The sequence below is a fragment of the Macrobrachium rosenbergii genome, chromosome 13 (genome assembly GCF_040412425.1).
Source record: "Macrobrachium rosenbergii isolate ZJJX-2024 chromosome 13, ASM4041242v1, whole genome shotgun sequence".
Classification (NCBI taxonomy): domain Eukaryota; kingdom Metazoa; phylum Arthropoda; class Malacostraca; order Decapoda; family Palaemonidae; genus Macrobrachium; species Macrobrachium rosenbergii.
The window spans coordinates 20,689,950-20,710,154 of record NC_089753.1 but is presented as its reverse complement, the minus strand read 5'-3'; the positions used below and the strand labels follow the sequence as shown (position 1 = coordinate 20,710,154).

At 36.3% G+C, this 20,205-nt stretch overlaps 1 protein-coding gene across 4 annotated transcripts in view; it reads right to left on the bottom strand.

The window, feature by feature from the left end:
* LOC136844974 (ankyrin repeat domain-containing protein 17-like) overlaps nt 1–20,205 on the bottom strand; it is a 78,828-nt gene that overhangs the window by 10,701 nt on the left and 47,922 nt on the right. For 2 of the 4 annotated variants that reach the window (XM_067114449.1, XM_067114451.1), the window contains 8 exons: nt 18,292–18,516; nt 15,461–15,650; nt 8,889–9,063; nt 6,845–6,971; nt 4,873–5,088; nt 4,390–4,669; nt 4,010–4,200; nt 534–2,720 (listed from right to left, as the gene is read on the bottom strand). In XM_067114449.1, coding sequence (XP_066970550.1) covers nt 534–2,720; nt 4,010–4,200; nt 4,390–4,669; nt 4,873–5,088; nt 6,845–6,971; nt 8,889–9,063; nt 15,461–15,650; nt 18,292–18,516 — 3,591 coding nt within the window. Of the gene's footprint in view, nt 1–362; nt 2,721–4,009; nt 4,201–4,389; nt 4,670–4,872; nt 5,089–6,844; nt 6,972–8,888; nt 9,064–15,460; nt 15,651–18,291; nt 18,517–20,205 lie in introns of all 4 variants that reach the window. The other 2 variants (XM_067114450.1, XM_067114448.1) reach the window with 1 other exon arrangement.

Sequence of the window (20,205 nt, the reverse complement as noted above, 5' to 3'; positions counted from 1 at the left end):
AAAATCTAACTAATGCCTAAGTTATATAAAAACACCTTGGCAAAGCATTACCAAACTTGTTCTATACCAACAATTCCAATTCCTAAATATATGAAAACTATCTAGGTAACCCAATGGTTCAGTTTCTAAAGTATCTGATTAAATACTACCACCATACTAAAAAAATCAAAACATTCATTAGGTGCAGCAAAGTCACTTGTAAAAGTACAAACCTTCAAAACACAGAAAATGTCTGAGAAAACAAGGCATAAAATGATGATTCACTCTGCCAAAACTGGATTTCTTCCTGAGAAACCATGGATTTAAATAAACCCTTAAGTATGGGTCAACAGGAAGTAAAACCACCAATGTTATTATCTTACCTGTGAAGCAGGTGTAGCAATCATCTCAGATAACTGGTCATTGAGTATCTTGGCCGGAGCAGCTGGAGTAGCTACCATCAAACCGGGCTCATTGACCTGCAGACCTTGACCAAAGCTGGTGACAGGTGCCGAGGAGAGAGGAAGAGTGCCAGATTGTGGAGCCATACTCACCGGGAAATGAGCCATGGTGTGGGTGTTAGCGTACACCATTCCTTGACCGGCAGGATCCAACGGTAAGCCTGCAGTAACAGCCTGGTGATGTGCTGCGATATCATGTTCACTGGGCGCATCAGCACTTACAGGAAGTGTGAGATGACTGTCCCTCTCTTGTTGCTTGTTCGTACTGCTTCGCAATTGCTTCTTCTTGTTCTTGCTGGGTGGTTGACAGATACTTGGGGAATGAGTAGTGACTTGCTGGCCTGAAGATATGGCAGCAGTGCTAGTATGCAAAAGAGGACCTAAGGGTCCACGCTGCTGAACACTGACTTCTCCAGCAGCTCCTCCTGTCTGTGGTGACTGAAGCAAATACTTCTTTACCTGAGACTTGTTAGAATGTGGAGCAGTTGTTGCTCCCACAGGAATACCTCCACTGGCATTGTTGGAAATAGTACTACTGCTGCTGCTGCTGCTGCTGCCACCGCTGGTGCTGCTGCTGCTGCTAGTACTACTGCTGCTGCTGCTGCTGCTGCTACTTGCCGCTATTCCTGTGGGAGCCAACACTTGCAACTGATGATGAGCAGCTACAGTTGCAGCAGCAGCAGTTTGGCTGGTGATGGATTGGTTAGGGACAGTCTGGCCAACTCCAAGTCCTGACAGAGAACTATACGGCAGAGGTACAGAACCACTACCAACTTGGAAAGGAGGAAACTGCAAGTGAGGGGTAGAAACTATTGTAGTAGGAACAAATTGCAATCCGGTCGCTGGGGTCGGCCCTAACCCCGTTGACAAGTGCATCTGAGTCCCAAGGGGGGTAAGCGGAACAACTTCCGCACTACTTCCAATATCTCTGCCAGTGCTATCACCTTCTAACATAGCATTTTCCATATCTTCTGATAATACTCCAGGGCAATCACACTCAGAGGGGACACTTCTCTTCTTATCCATCTTTCCTCTAGCTAAAGAAGTTTCTATTTTGTTCTTATTTTGACAATTCTTATCAAGAGTACTATCACCCAATAATGGTGGTGGTATAGGTGGAGGACGGGGCAGACCTTGAGATGAGCCACCCGCAGGATGTGGAACCCCAGGAGGAGGAGGAGGAGGGAGCGATGACACATTCCCTCCAGGAACTAATAATGGTTGCGTGGTCAAACTATTACCATGACAGCTGTAGCTACCATCGACCCCATGGTTTAGCTGCACCTGCTGGAGTTGAAGAGGTTGAACAGTTTGGCTGCGTTGCACCATCATTTGCTGCTGTGAGGAGTGTTGCGGCGCTGACACTTGTTTTTGTTGCTGCTGCTGTTGCTGTTGTAATTGAAGTTTCTTCTTATCAGCTTTCTTTGAAGGTATCATCTTCGGTCTTTCAGACACGGGTACATTTCCAGTTGCTGGCCCAGAAGAGGAAGAGGAGGAGGAAGGGATGTTATGGGAAGGGAGAGAGGGAGGAGAAGCTGGAGTATGATAAGCAGATGAACTACCATAACTTGGAGACTCCTGGGGACAAGCACCTGAAGGAAACATCGTTGACGGTACTTGTGCCACTTCTGCTGGCAATGAGATAGGGAGTTGTGTTGCAGAGGCACCTCCTCCACTGTACAATGAGACAACAGGAGGTAAGTCAGACATAACAACGCCAGGGGGTAATCCCGTCCAGCCAGTATTTGGAAGGAAGCCCGTCTGAGTCTCAACAGTGTGAGTGGCGATGGGTACGTGGGTATGCAAGGATGCTGGAGGATAAACAAGAGGGGCTGCTAGAGAGGTACCACTGCCACTCATACCACTACTAACAATATCACTGCTACTGCTACTGGCAAATGAGGTGGTGGACACTCCACTCAAGTTTCCAACACCCACACCACTGCTGCTACTGCTGACTGTAACAGCACAGCTGCTGATGGGGATCCTGGAGGGATCATAGCTGCCACTGTAGGGGATAACTTTACCCTGCAGTTCTCTCTCCACTCGCTGCAACTCCTCTAATATTTGCTGTTTCTGTAGAATTTGTTCCTCTCTATTAGAAGATGGTTGCTCTGCTTTTCTTACTAAGTTATCAACATACTGGTCAAGTCTATCACAAGGTCTCATTTTGGCTTCCTCCTGATTACTAGGAGGTGGGGGAGAAGTTGGGGAGGCTGGCGTCAATAAAACACTCTCTCCCCCACTATTGCTGCCCTTGCTTACTGGGGGTGTTTTAATCTGTAATAAAAGAAAAAAATTAAATGCAAATGTAACTTACATGTTCAAGTCTTTTACAAATAACTACACTCAACGACAAATGTTTACATACATTGATATACCATATACCTTTACCATAAACCAAGATAAAACACCATCTTTGATTTTTACATATCTGATTGACTTTGTTCAGTTTTCAAATCTATTAGTTTTAATTTTGTCTTTTGATGGTGAAGCATTAATTTTCTACTGAATTTTTTAAATTTCAACAGTAAAATAATATTTTTTCATGTTTTCTCCCCTTATATGTATTCTGAAAAGCAATTTTGTTAGGAGATTAAGTCATCTACTATAATCTAGGCTTTGTTTTGAGAGACAGGGTTATAATTGTGGTTTACTGTCCAATCGATGGGCTTTAGCTGTAGTGAAACTGTATCTCCATCCTAATATGACAAATCATTTAATGGAATTCCTTCAAATCTCTTTCCTCATATGGAAAGCATGTCTTCAGGTCCTTTCTGGTGATATTAGCAAAGTGGTTGTTTAAATACTGAACTAGGATACTTGGTGTTCGTAAACACAATCACACAATCCATGTAGTTCAATTTCAAGTAAATCAATACCACCTCGAGTGACATTATTGTGCTTGTACAGTATATATACATATGATGTTCTTGTAAGGAAATACTGCACTTCCCTTCTAAACTGGCTTTTACCTTTTTAAATCTCTTAACTACATAAAGAGATTACAGTACTTCTGTAGTGGAAGTAAACAAGGCAGAGGGAAGAGGAGAGAGAGAGAGAAAAAAAAAAGGGGGTTTATTTGCTTTCTCCCAGTTTCTGGCTCAACAAATTTGTCAGGTGGAAGTAACTAAATCTTTGCGAATGAACATGAGACCACCTTTCCCATCAAGAATGTAAGTTAAGATGCTGATTGTTAACTGAAACTGATTTTGTCTCTGATTAGCAAAATAAAGCTTATCTGATTGTTTTATGATCTTATAACTTAAATCTGTTTGCAACTGTTGTAGTCTGAACAATTATTTATATTCTAGCATCACCTAACAAATATCTTAAAAGATACGAGATTTATGTTCAAGATTCAATTATGAGCAAATAATGGTACAACATATTTGTAATGCAATGGACAGAGAATCCATATTATAAAAATGAAGCTTAAAAAATGAAGTGCCAGCTTTTATGAATTTCATATGAGATATAAACTGCTCAAGCACCACTGCCTAAGATCTAGATAAAAGTGAAAGAAAGCATCTTATCTTATCTTTGTAATACAAAGACCTTAAACTTACTATTTGAGAGTCTGAGGATGGAGTCAACTTTTCCCCATTTGGACCAGTGGTGGTAGTGAGATTAGATGAATTGGTAGGCAAAGTGGAGATGACCCCTGGCTTACGATTAGGTTTGGTTCTGTTTCCTTTTACTACACTGGTTTGAACGCCACTAGAACCCATAACGGTTCCCCCTTCACCAAGTCTCTCATCTGGTATAAAGATGACAAATAATTACAGAGTTGGAACAACATCCCTCCATAATGAATGCAATATATGTGCGGTACTGATAAGAAAAACAGTAATGTGCTAGAAATACAATCAGAAAGTCTGTTACTGTAACTGTTCCAACAATTAAAAAATTGTAATGTATCCACAGCACCAAACCTGAAAATACTTACCTATATCATTAAATATTTGATTAGGATTAACTACAAGAGATTGCTGTGGATCAGAACCCTGCACCACAGTGAGGCCCATGGGCAACTGGTGAGGGTCACTCTCTAAGATGGCTCCTGTTGCCAACTCTGCAGCTGGACCTTGGGTTGTAGCTGTGACTTGATGTTGAGGTGGTCCAACCACAGGCAACAAGTGGGAAATGGAAGAAGGGAAGTCTATCAGAAGCTGGACAACCTTAGTGTGGCCTCCTCGACTTGCTTCCATCAACATGGTCGAGTTGTCCTGAACAGAAAGGATTCATCATTAAATTATTTTCACTTTAAAAACAAGGGGCAATATTTTCAAAATTATATGTGTATGACCTCCTGGAAAACAACACTCTTCACTTCAAATCAGATTAACACAAATATTACACTTAGTCAAAGGCATATTTGACAGTATTAACCATATACTGTACACAAGCATGACACAAAAGAAGTACATACCTTGAGCTTATGGTTGGGATCAGCTCCATGGACCAAAAGCAGCTCTACAACAGGAACATGACCCCCGGCACAGGCGAGAGAGAGTGGTGTATGATCGTTGTTTGTGGTCGTCTTATTAACGTCTCCACCTTTTACTATGAGGAACTGTACCGTACACAAGTGACCTGCTCGACAAGCTTTCATCAGTGGGGTTCGACCCCCCTCACTCTCATGTTCCTGTTGAAATGCACAGTAAATATTAAGCCCTCTGGAACAAATTTAAGACAAATAATTTACCATTACAATAGACAAAAAACATTTTTAAAAGCAAACTTTTCAGATTATTTGTTGGCAATGTCCGTCAAATCAAAATAAAACCTTTGATGGAACCATCCAGTTTCCTTTACAAATACAAGGTCTGACAAATTTCAAATGCTTCAAGAGACTGCTTTATCAAGATGTTTGTCTGCATTCTCTCAGCCAAATATGCTAGATTAAATAATACTTAATACAAGTGTGACTGCTTTTCACTCAAGTGAAACAGAAAATCAAATCAATATACTGTAACAAAATTCAAGTATTCCATGACGTTCCAGAGCACAAGAAATGGAGGTTTATCATTATATTATTTGCTCAATCATTCTATTTTAGCAGCACCATCTGCAGCTTTATCATCAATCAACACCAGCAGGTATCCAAAAAAAAATTGTTCAATTATTTCTTTTCTCAATGGCACAACAGATAATCCCATATTAAAAGTTTCTAAATGTAATCTATTTCTAATAAACTTTCATAATCCAACATAACACCACACCCCTGAAGTGGAAAATTGTAAAATGAATACCCGCCCTGGCCCCTGTCAACTATCACAAAAGGTAGTAGGCTACCAAAATAATTCATTCCCAATGATAATGCCACAGGGCACGAAAGTTAACAAGACACTCCCTGGGGCATTAATATGAATCTCAAAAGAAGGGCCACAAGTTTTTCTGAAATAAAATTTACATCTTATCTAATAAATTACAACTTCATATAAACTTCCCAATTTGTCTTAGTTTACTAAAATTCTGACAAACATATTTACAAGATATGTTCATTAAAAAAATATTATTCGTTATAAATGTTTAACAACACCACAAACAATCAATGAATAAAATTTTCAGATGCAAGTTTGAGCATATCTTACTAACTTAATAGTGCTATTATAAACATGTTAAATTGGAATTATCAAAATGTCTTCTTGTTTCCTATCAGTACCTTGCTATAAGATGCCATTTGAAAAGATGCCTGAAAAATATTATGCTGCACTAAAACTTTCCTTAATCATAAATCTCAAAGTGCCTCATACTATTGTCATCTTCAATACTGACAAATACTACATCTCTGTAGTTAATCTACATTCATCAAACTTAGAATTTTGAACACGAGAACAACTCAGTCTACTGACAATCACTGAAAATTACCAAGCAGAAAAACTGTCCAACCTGCTACAACTTGCATATAAACACATCTAAATTATGGGCAAAATAATAAAATCAATTAGATATGGACACAATTCCAAAAATCCTACCCCTTCCCAAGATCTGTGATTCTCCCAAAATACAAAAACAGTGACAAACTGAAACATCTTAAAACTCTACTAAGACTTGAAAAAAAAGCTACTTGCTAAATATCCTTGAAGTCCAATCATTATCACATAAGCCGAGTAAACAAATGTATAAAAGAAAAACTTTAAGGAAAACTGCACTGTACACAGAGTGAAAATGTTGGCAATTTTGTGACAAATTTCAAGGATCAATGAGCTATATAGGTCAACAGTGAATTACACAAGATGATCTGGTTCTTAAGCATCTGGAAAACTAGCAGCCACATTTCCACTACCTGACAGATGTTAATGCACTCTTTAAAAGCATACAGCAATCACACTTAAAGAACATACATGAATTGCCATTTTACTATTCTACATTTTCTTTAAGGCATAACCAAAACTTACAAGATTTGCTCCAGCTTGTAGAAGAAGGTCTGCAACATCTGTATGCCCATTTTCACAGGCATATGTTAGAGCAGTGTCTCCTGTCGACGTCTGGGCATTTACGTTGGCACCAGCATCAATTAGGTACCTAAAAAAAAAAAAAAAAAAAAATTGCTGTATATCTAACAAAAACAAAGTGATACATAACTCCTGTATACTAACTGCTTCAAAGTTTATGAGTAATGTTTTTATTCTACTTATATTTTTGTAGCTTTTCAATAGTTTTATCACAACACTTTGCACCTTACTCTACCACCACAACGTAATTTTTACAGTATTTTGAAATACACTACCAAATTCTGGGCTTTAACGACTCGACTTTGAGGCAAAATCCAGTAGGTTAAAGGCTTCTATAATTATATAATCAAATGCCTAAGCTGATCAGGATAAATGTGCACTACATTTAAATACCCTTAGCCTCTTTTTATGCACATGCATAATAACAGAATCACTTAATCTTAAACCTCAATTATCAGATTTTATTACTTTACAAATATAAAGGACTCTGGAAGTTCATATTTTATACTTGAACAAAAGATCTGGTAAATACATTGAACATGTCAGATCCTCAAATTCTTACTATAATACTACTATGTACATTTAAAAATGGATGTACTGCACTCATGTATATAAACAATGCATCTACAATACAAATGCAGTAGTGATATAATAATGATTTGTGTCCCTTTAATCCTGCAGTTCTTAATAACCCTGGCTTTAGATTACCAATGTACATTTCAATGTTAAATGGAAACTATGTATAAAATGTTATTTAAATGTACTCAAAATATATATTAAATACTAAAACATAGTTACAATACAATACATGAAAATGGAATTAAAATATACAATTTTTGAAGGATATTTTGTCTAGATTTTTGGACAGCATTATCGTACTTTGCCTATCACCTCAGCATTGGCTACTGTCGCACATTTTAAAAAGGCACATTTTTTTTACTGCCTCCCTAAATGAGAAATGAGAAATAAAATATCTATTACATTAGCAGTGAGTGGAGCACTACAATTCAAATTGTTGGGCAAAACAGATAAACATAACGTTCCGAGCTTCTTTGATTTACTTTTTTTTTTTTAATTTTAGTACAGTACTAATAACTATAATTTTTGAGGATCTTCCAAACTGTTGAATAAAATAAGGATTGCAAATATACACACAGGCAATGAGAGAGAGAGAGAGAGAGAGAGAGAGAGAGAGAGAGAGAGAGAGAGAGAGAGAGAGAGAGAGAGAGAGAGAGAGAGAGAGAGAGAGAGAGAGAGAGAGCCCAGTTAGGACAGGTTATTAATTACAGTAAATCCCCTGTAATCGCGTTCTCACGATTCGCGGGTTTCTCTGTGGAACATATCTATCCATTATTCGCAGAAAATTTACCAATTCGCGGTATTTTTCACTGAAAATATTCGCTAATTGCTATGTTTTCATGTAATTTTCATGAATAAATGCACTTTTTGTGATAAAACTATTAAAATACTCAGGTATAAGCATTTTTACAGGGTTTTTCTTGTGTTTAAGCTATCAAAATGGGCAGTTCTAAGTGTTTTATAGGGGTTTTAAGTATTCACGGATTTTAGCCATTCACGGGGGGTTCACTGTACTTTATATGGAATTTCTGTACACTATCAGCCAAGCAAGTTGGCACCAGGGTATCAAGCAGGCTGCTGAAAAATCTGTTACTTGACATCGTTACTTATCAGGAGGAAAGACACCCCCGGCAATTTATTAGGTCAAGGTACCACTTGCAGGCTATATCTATATTAAGTTACTTGAGCGGACAAAGGATAAATATCAAAAAAGGAACCACATGAAAATATGACACTTATCATGATTATCATTGCACACCTGCCAAAGGAAAGAAATCCTTCATACACAATAATGCTGATTGTTCCTCGTCCCATGAACAAGTGAGGCTGAAGTGTAAGCATTACCAGAAAGCTCTATTTTTTTATTGCCTCTATAATCACTAATACTCATCAACCAAATAATACTTACTCAACCAAATCTCGATGACCTTCTTGGGCTGCCTCCATGAGGGGGGTCGACGCACCCAATTCTAAATCAGCTCCAGCTTTAATCAGAAGGTCTGCTACATCCCGAAATCCTCCACAACAAGCTAAGGTTAATGCAGTTTCTTGAGTTTCTTCAGTTTGCGCATTAATATCAGCACCTGTTGAGAAACAAGTATATGAATCAATATCTCTCTTACTAAACTGAAATGACAATAAAAGCCTATACCAACCACAAAATACTTAACAAAAAACCAAAGAAAGTATATGTGAAAAAACTAAAAATGGAGGGGAGTTATGTATAAAGATGCACAACAAAAACATCAGCTACAATTATGTGCAAGTGTCCAAGTTATCAACGTTGGGTGTTATTCCTGAAGTTTCTATGGGCTAGAGAAGTGTGGAAACTTGAAGATGAGATATTACAACAGTGGCATTCTTTTTTTGGAAAGAATATTAACCACAAGCCAATATGTTTCTGGTAATGTCGGATTTGTTACTCCACGACAAATGCCATTTACTAAAGCCAAAGGTTTCCGAGACACGTACAAATTACTGATACAAACAGGTGTGATTTGATTTAGCCATGACGAATGCAGCTTTGGCTGCTTTATAAAACACCTTCTTTTCCTTTAATGCCTACAAGAGCAGGGACATAACATATTTCAACATCTGTACAGGCTTCATTAATCTTTGTGAATGAAAACTTACTAGCTGATTAAACAGATTTTAAGACAAATTTTGAAAGGTTTCCAAAGCTCTTCTAGTCAATAAGCATATTGTTTGTTGTGGCATATATTATTATTAAATAACTGACAACCATATTAAAAGCAATTCTGCTTTCAAATTCAAGCAATAATTGGTAAAGAGAACTGGCTTGCCCTGGACTTTGATCAGTCCTTATGAATGCTGTAATGAGGACCTTTACATCTTATATTTTTTTATGATGTTCATGGGTACATAAAATGTTCTTTATATGGCTACTAATTCACGGTAGAGAGGGGGCTCACTGCTTCCAACTAGTACAGATTTATTTGTGCATGACTTTAATACTTAACTGACGAGAGGTGGTTTGCTATTCCTAACTTATATTTGGAGAGACTTAATTAAATACTCCAGAGCATATTCTGAGCCCTCCACTATGGATTGGATCTATTGAGCAACCATTATAATGTAAGTCCAGTGCTGAGCTATACATAGCACATGGCTCCCACAGTCCGAAATGACTGTACAGTTGCTTTGTAGAGTAACATGTGTTGATCTGTTCCATTAGTAGTATGCAATTTGTTTTGCTTTGAGCTTTTATACATGCAATGTATGCTTTCCATTTCAATTATGCATCAAATGCTAAACCTACGGACACCAGTTTGGCTAATAAGTATCAGGTGGCTTCTCATTCCTAATTCAATTAACTCATTTTCCACATGAAAAGCAGCTTTATGTTCCAAACTAGATTTGAAATAGATGACAATTGAAATAACATTCAAGATACCCATAACCAGGAGACCAACATACTAATTAATTTTACACTGTAGTTTAACTAGACCCATGATATATCTGATTTAGATCTCACAAACTGACTATCTCCCAGCAAGATAAAATCTGAAACCAAAAACACATACCATCTAGGCACTAGTTTAATCCAGTGAGCCCACTATGACTAATTACACAGTAGAAACAAATTTGTATCAAGCTTCGGTTATCAACAGACAAAAATAGTAATAACAATAGTTAGTTAGTTATGATTTAAATTTTCATACACATTTCCCGAAAATTTTGTTCAATGCATTAATGGCCCTTTCAGTGATATCGTAGAGTGGTGTTCTAATCCCATTTATTTAGAAATCATTCATTTTACTTTAATACCTGTTACAATATCAAGCATTTTCTTCGATGGAAACTGCAATACTGAAGAAAATTTAGAAGACATTTTTCTGTATTTTCTGCCTACCATGAATAAATAGGCTATACCACAAAAACTAATTTCCATAAGTTTCATGTTTTGTAACCTAAAGTGCACAATAAAAATATGTAATCTGTAATTCAGTGAGTATAACAAATTATACATAAATAAATGAATGGCAACTTCTTCCTTATCAGCATTTTGCAATTATACAAATATGCTCCTGAATGGATGCTCTAATATTAGCGCAATAATTTACAAATCAATTTTACTTTAAGGCAAACACAGTAAAAGCTGAATTTAATCCTATGTTTAATTTGCTAAAGATATTTTTAAAAACTGCCTTTTCATACGTATAAAAATAATAAAATGTATGACAATTTTCCTACTATGCTCCCCAACCCTATTTTGAGTCACAAAAAGTTTGCTGTGAACTATTTACCATCATTGTGTAAAAAAACAAAAACATGGACACTGAAATTTCTAATACTAAGGAACTTTAATTGGCCAAGAAATTCCAGTTCTATGTAAGTTCTCACTCAAGACAGCTACAGTGTTTAGCTCCATCTGTAAGCTTGTATTACCCTGCCTCTTTGTTTATTTACCTCTCCCGCATCTTAACACCCGACCATGTACATTGATAGCATACTCTAATTTCTATATACAAACGTCCTTATCTTTATCCTTTTTATGTAACAAAATTCAATATGTTCTCTCACTGTCACTGAGTCCTTTACATGATTCTTAACCATTTCATTTACCTAGCAGGTAAATATACTGTTTATTTTCCAGTAATATGGAAACCTAGCACAAACACATTCTTATTCATATAATTATAAAATTATCAGGTTATACTTCTTAAATGAAGCAGTATTTTCACAGAAAAAATCAGCTTCCTAACTGTCAGTTTCGAAGTTATTACAAAATAAGCAATTATATTTTTTTGTTTGCTGTATTCTCAAAACCTGTAGGTATATAAAATCATGTACCTCTCAGAGGCAACTTCACATATTCCAATAAAACTTTTAGCATTTGAAGAATAACTATTGATGTTAAATTGGTTGAGATATTAATTGCTGCAACATTTTTATTTTAACAAATGTCAAAAATGGTAACAGCTTTCTCAAAATGTAAATTACACTCTTAAGAGGCCTGATTTTTTTTTTTTTTTTTTTTTTTAAACAAGAATTCTGAGCAATGGTTGAATTATGACACATGAAAATTTGAAATCTATCCCCTGTCCATAAGGTCAGAGTACCTATATGCATTATAATAATGCCTTTTGGCATTGGTGCACCCCTTGTAGTTTTCTGTTACAAGAGCAAAAGCATGCACACACTATAGCAAACATTTCTTGTGGAATGAAATAGCAAAACTACACTTGTCTTTGCATTATTCACTTACTTCAACGATTACGCGAAACTGGGTACTTGCCAAGATACAAACTTCAAATCTGTTTTAAATTTATACAGTAAACCCCCTGTATTCACGGTCTCACAATTCGCGGACTCACCTATTCGTGGATTTCTCTATGGAACATATGTACGCATTATTCACTGCAAACTTGCCCATTCACAGTATTTTTCACTGAGAAATATTCACTAATTACTGTATTTTCATTTCATTTTCATGATTAAATGCACTTTTTGTGATAAAACTATCTAAATAATCAGGTAGTGCTTGAGTTATGATAATTCACCTTACGATCATTAGATTTTGCAATGGGGCAAGCAATTAATACCGATACGACAATATTTAGAAAATATTTTTAAATTTCACAAGGGCGCAGGCAGCAGCGTACAATCAGGCAGCAAGAGAGACCAAATTACAACAGACCAACTTTTCCTCCATCTCTTTATCCCACTTCTAGTTAGAAAAGTAAAAGAGAATGATAAAAGTATTCTTAGTAACGTTACACTCTTGCGTAAATGTGCACAGCGATAAACAACCGACCAAGAAACTTGTTTTGCTTATCACCAAATTGGATAACAACAGCCATTTTGCTTGCTTTTCAACCATTGTATGGTAACACACAATTACTGTAGGATATTGCACAAATGACGTTAAGTAGAATAGGACTCATATATTTTTACATTATACCCTTATTCGGTATGAATAAAAGATCGGCTAGAAAATGTACTGCTAAATTTAAGCTGCAAGTTGTAGCTGAAGCTGAGAAAACAATGTCCAACCTGCTAATGACTATAAATTACCATGCATCAGCAACACGGATGAAACTCAACCATAATTAAAATTGCAGAGAAAGTATTTTAATCAAAACTACTGGGCCTGAAAGAACACATTACTGTACTGCTATTTTTGCGCCAATAAACGATAAATAAATAAAGCTAATATTATGATGAAATCAAGTAAAAATAGCCAACGGATTCTTGATTTTTTTTTTTTTACGCAAACGAACACCCTGAAACGGCCAACGCCATCGACTCGTCTATTAACGAAAAAAATAGCTAAATCAATTTCACAACGAGACATATTTAAGCTATATTTTGTATAATGAAAAATAACCTTGCCCCATACAAATAAAGTATCTAGAGATTCATTTACACTAACTAGAAGCAAGAAAAGCACTCTGAACCGAGTTAAATGCGGCGAAATAAACACCGCTTAAACGATTTCCAAACCAAAACATTGATTGCTATGATCACAATTTATAATACAAAAGCAACATAAGAATATATACAATATTATTTGATACAGTGAATTAAGGCATAACATTTTAAAAGATCCATGGAAAAGATGCATATTCGTTATGCTGATGTTTGTATAATATGATATGTGAATATAGAGTACAGTATAATGTAGACTAGGCTTCCGTATATGTATACTATATACCATTGGTTCTCAACCTTTATTACCACGCCTCCAAGAGCTGGTCCTTCCTCTCACGCCCCTTGCATCTATGAGTTTCCTCCCAGATTAGGGAGGCAAATAAAAAAAAAAAAAGAGAAAGAGAAGGAGTTTCGAGGGACAGGGAGGGAGGTAAATAATTACAAAATAATGGTAAGCCAGAGAGTCTAACTAGAATGGTAGACTGAAACTAACCTTAAAAGGCTAATTCTTTCATTTTTCATAAACTTGAATATTAGTTCCTCACTCTTGTTCAGAAAATAACGAATATAATTCTAGAATTTTTAAATTTTCCCCTAGGCCTCGTCCCTGGAAATTGCTGACGCCCCCAGGGGGCGCCCCAGGTTGAGAATCACTGCTATATACTGTGTAGGCTAAGCTAATTCTTGTCTGTTATTCAATTCCTCTTTGTAATGAATTATCACGAACCTCCAGAATTAGCTGATATTAATAATTACTATACTGTGTATGTATATAATTACTATACTGTGTATGTATAGAGTATACTTAATACTGTACGGTAGGCTACCATATATGTATACATGGTACTGAATACCCTAGTGTAGGCTAGGCTATATTCAAGATACATTTTTTCCAACAAACAACGGGTTTTCTTGGAACCTAACCCCATCGTAAGTAGGATACTACCTGTATAAGCATTTTTAGTTTTTTTTTGGTGTGTGTTTGAACTATCAAAATAAGCAGTTCTAAGTGTTTTTAGAAGGGTTCTAAGTATACGCAGGTTTTAGCCATTTGCCGGGGGAGGGGGGAGACACGCATCCCCCGTGAATACAGGGGGTTAACTGTATTCCCAAAAAGTGTTTTCAAAATACATATTAAAAAATTCTGAACACTGTGTACCCATGCAAATACAGGTGGTTTACTGTATTCCCAAAAAGTGTTTTCAAGAGAATACCACACATTAAAAAATTCTGAACACTGTGTACCCATGCAAATACAGGTGGTTTACTGTATTCCCAAAAAGTGTTTTCAAGAGAATACCACACATTAAAAAATTCTGACCACTGTGTACCCACAGAAAACGTTAAAGGGCCCATTATTTGCAAATCAAATACAATACTAGTAGTTCATCCCGAATACCTACAAAACTATGATAAACAACACGTGTGTATTACGAGGAAATCTTCCAATCCCGGAGGAAGACCTATTTATTAATATGAATATCATGTTAGTATGTTCAGACCATTTACAAGTCAATTTGCTCCCAACTGTCCCAAACTCATGTAAGCTGTGACTGAGAATACAGCATCAGCATCTAAATTGCAAATGAAAAAAAGACCTATGTTTGCAATTGGTCCCAAAAATGACAAATTTTATATCAGTTTGTATTTTCCATAACTAACAAACCTTCGGTCTTAACGTAAGGATAAATTCTCTGGTGCTAGTTGGAGTCCAGTTAAAAACAACACAAGGAATTGGTAGCAACTATCCCCAGCCAATAAGGGAGACGGATTACGTTAAGACCAAGGTTGTTCCATATATGAACAAACTATCATAAACATCTAGATGGATTACATTAAGACCAAGGTTTGTTCCGTATATGAACAAACTATCATAAACATCTATCATAAGAAAATTGATAACTGCTTTTTGCATTCACTAGTTATGCAACTGTCACTATTATGGATGCTTTATATGCTTTAGTTATGGAAACTGTTATGATTATGGATTCAAAATATACCATACTAATTATATTTTTGCAAAATGAAGAACAGTTGCCCAACCTAACAGTTATACTTTTCATGAAGAAAACCACCCTCACTTACTGTGAGCTAAAAGTAATGTCACCATTTCCTCATGTCCTTCCCTAGCAGCTTCCATGAGGGGAGTGTAACCCTCATCATTTACTTCCTCTATATTCGCGCCACGTTCCAGCAACAAAAGTGCCAGATCGGTGTGGCCACCACAGGCAGCTAGGGTTAGTGGTGACTCAAAGCTATCCGCTGGCATGTTTACCTGGAAAAAACAAAAAAGTTTACAATAATGTTAATTTAAATGCAACTCCCATATAAGACTATACTAGAATCCAAATTCAATATTTATGTAAATCAATACATTAAAACAAACTTGATATACAGATTTTAGTGGCAACATCATAAAATTCAATCTTTCCCTATGTGAGCAAACAACACATACCGCTGCAAAAGTTGAACTGTACTGATATTCAGAGTAAATAACTATACAACACTCCAAGATTATAAGAAACCAATTTCTGTCAAGTCTGCTTTTTTCGTATATTTAAGAGCTTTAAAAGTCACTTTTTTCAGAATTTGTCAATAATCATTAGTCAAAGTATATAGGTTTTTCTGCAAATGTATCTGGATTCTTGCAAATAAAGGCTGCTAAAGAGCTATAATTTCATAAAATCTAAACCTTACCATTCATGAAAAATTCTTTGGCTAGACATAATAGCACTTAATTAGCTCAGTCATAATAATACTGTAATAATAATATTAAAGCTGGCTGTCAACACCTGATCTGTGCACAAACGACTGAAACCACTTCAAGCATGAAATGTAGTTTATTCTAGTTTGGCCACATTCTTAAATGCCATCAAGTTACTACATTCCAAATAACACTTTTGAGTCAGCCCTGTGAGCTAAATAAATTAGCTCAAGTGTCTGTTTACAGTACTTGGCAATTATAAACAATAACAAGCCAATTATAGATATCTTGCCACACACCACTGCTTTCCTTGTAAAACATTGCCGCTTTTTCTTGTGCTAACAAATGGAGGGGGGGAATAACTGATGGTTTGGAGACACGATTGACACTGAAGTAGAGTAAAACAAAGAATAAATTGGATATAAAAAAAAAAGCAGCAACCACCAATGACACAGAACAAACACATCATCAATCCATCTTCATAATTATATAGAATACTTTCCCCTTGGTAGGTTGCATGTACAATTTCCTCCACTTCTGTTATGCACCTTCTGTGTTTTCATCTGGACCCAGTCTACTGGGCTTCCTACTGGTCTTTGTCCTGCTACTTCCATATCCATTATGGTATTTGTCTGACACTGTTCCTCATCCCTTCTCAAATTTCGAAACCACCTCAATCTGGAAAGTGCCTTTCCTCACATTTCTGAACTCCAATCTCTTAGAAACTTTTTGATTTTGGTGCACTCCCATTATGAGTCTCAGCATTTTGCAATCATACATCTTCAAAATCTCCATTTTCATTGCAAGTGATAAGGCAGGCTGCTATCTAGGGGTTTTTGTTCTGTTTACTTATTTTCAAATAGTTTAACCAGACACTTAAGCTAATTTATTCAGCTCTTACATGTCACCCCAGAAGGATTTGCTTCAAAGATAAAGTTTGTACTTGATTTCTTAAATTAACAATTTTACTACTGTACTGATTAACCAAAAATGAAGAAGAATCTGACAAGGTTTTGACAACTTATTGTTTTCAAAATTGAACAAATTTATATTTCAAATGTTCACAAGTTACATTAAGTATTAAGCATTACTTTACAGTCTGTACATAAAGGGACTGGATCAAGTGAGCTATTCAGGTAAAGTGACTCTCACCAATTTTAATTCTATTAAATTCTATTAAGTCAAAATTAACAGAGTTGTTCTTTTTTAATATGATGAATTCCATGTACCAACACTGGTCTTGGTCTGTCATACTATTCACTGTTCCATATATTCTGCCATTTCCTTTAAGGAGTTTGGAGATGTTACATAATAACTAATTAGAATACCTAGGCATGATCTTGTCACAGTAGTTGCTGCTTTGAATGCTCATCAGTTTCTTCTTATCATTTGTGAAGTGCAAATCTTATTTGTTTGGCAAGGAACTTTTTTTTAGATGACAAATCCTTAATCTGCTGTGAAAACAATGCAATGATAGGAGAGGAAAACTGACGTTTTGTGGGGTGATATGGTTGCAAATTCCAAGTTTGATGAAGATTTGGCCCCACCACTGTGTAATAAAAATATCTATACACTTTTAGTACTGATGCAACCATCATAACTCTTTAACCACCTACATAACACATCAGCAGCAACAATGCACCTCTTTCATTTCTAGATTTATAGATTGCTCTAATTTAAAATCCTCAAAACTGTAAACATGGGTAACTAAATACGATGCAAAATATAAATTAATAACAAGAAATATAAATGAATTTCCTATATCTCATTCAAGTTACATTTAAGTGATGGTACAAACAAAACTAGTATAAGAGATGCTTCCAAGTTTAAAGCTGAATTTTTTTATATTTGGAATGCTCAGCAAACAGAAAATTCAAGTTTTGCAATTTAGGATTTACTGAGTATTTTTGTATTTTCCAGCCACATACAATATTCACATTTACATTCAAGTCATGGGCTGACTGTATTGATATCCCTTATTTTAAATCTTCCTACAATCTACAATTCCTTCATTTCTCTTAATTCATACCAAATCTTGAACTGCAGTCTTCCTTTTACACTGAACTAATTTGCCTGGTCAACAATTATACTCCATAAAGACAGCCATCTCATTTTATCATTTCTATGACTTCTTAAATATATAACCAATGTCCATTAAAAATGAAAAAAATTAGGACTTGGGGAAAATTTTAAGCAAGTGAAAATAAAATACCTGGGCGCCAGAGTCTAACAAAAGGCGGGCAACCTCGACATGACCATCCATGCTGGCTTCCATCAGGGCAGTGTGCATCTCATCCGTCTTATGCTCTTGATCTGCCCCAGCATCCAGTAAAAACTTGACCATTTCGAGGTGACCCTTATAGCACGCTAAGGTTAAGGCCGATTCTTTAAATTCGTTACTATGGGTGTTAATTCCTGCACCTTGCTCCAACAAGATCTGTAAGACAAATTACCCAATTATAAGAAAATTCTTTAAAATAAATTTTGTTTGAGATGAAAACTTTAATTTAATTTGTGATTAACTACCCACAATTGTTACAAGAAATCTGATACATAATTGGTATGCCTTCTCTTTAATACAACAGTAATGGTAATACCGTCTCCAGATATCAATTTAGTTTCAAATATTTTTTCTATACAAACCCATCACTTACACAGCCCAACATACACGATCTCTGAATATACTGACAAATTGCAACTTTTTATCCAACAGACTGATGAACAGCACCGGTCTGCACATATACCAGGTGGAACCTTTGGTTATCTTTCAATCACCAGCCTCACTTTTTGTCTCGTCTGGAAAAGGGACTGCAAGGTTATGTGGTGCTATGTGAAGGGAGAACATTATATAAGGTATGGGTTTTTACTCAACTATTTTATAACAGTAATAAAAAAAAATAATTTTCTCATCTCCCATGCAGTTTGATAGCTCAAACTGCAATTTATAAAGGAGGCCAAAGCAGTAGAATGGTCCACCATGCAAAACTACTTTATATGATATGATATACACTGCATTAATCCAGTCACAGTTCCATCCCTAACTAAAAACAATCAAAAGTAGACTGGCACCTCCAAGTACAGGCGGTCTCCGGTTTCTGACAGGGTTCGTTTTGCTCGCGTCGTAACCGAAAATTGTCGTAAGCCGGAAAATCGTCGAAAATCGTAAAAATCATAAGAAAACCTTACTTTTAATGCTCTGGGTGCATTGAAAACGACGTAAACTGCATTATTATTGAGTTTTACATAAAAAAAAACCTTCAAATTATGATTATTCTGCCGTTTTAGGGCCATATTTCTTCCGTCAGATCAGCGTCATGACGCGGTCGTAACCCCGGAACATGCGTGTTGTAAGCCAGAAATAATTTCTGATGAATATATTTGAAAGCGTCGTAACCTCGGAACGTCGTCAGCCGGAACCGTCGTAAACCGGGGACTGCCTGTAACAGCATTTAAAACAACTTTCCCATGAAACACATTCAAACTACAAGGTGCTAAATGACTGTTCTAATGCAAAAACTCTCACCTGCACTGGTTTCCTAGCCATCATGTAATTGTAGTATTCAAGACAGCCAAGAACCAGTAGACAATGCCATTTCTAGAGACTTAATTCTAATCTAGGATGGTAGAAAGAAAGTCTACCCAATTGTTTCTTGAGCCTCTGGTGGTCCTAAGGTTCTCATTGGACACAGGTCCTCACTGCTGGTGATAGAAAAGGTCCCAACCAGCACCCCAATCCAGACTGTGGTGGACTTACACACTACAAAGAGAAATTGTACATCCTTTAATAACATATAAAAATAACCTTTTCTCCATAAGGTTACAGATGGCAGTTTGCTGTAACTCTAGCTACAACCTTGGTTCACTCTTCCTGATAAAAGTTACTTGATATCCTGTGCAGCATTTTGACTGCAGCTCCTGTAACATGAAAAGTGTCTGCTCTCTTTCTCTCTCAAGAATCTTTTCTGGATAATTTCCGTGAGTAATGATGATGGGATGCCAGTATAAGGAACCGAAACCAGGAAGGGAGGCATATATATATCCACAGCCATCCCTGAGTGCACATCCAACTGACCTTCGAAGCAGCATGATCCAGTTGCCAAAAGTAGTTCATCTAAAGTTTGTTATT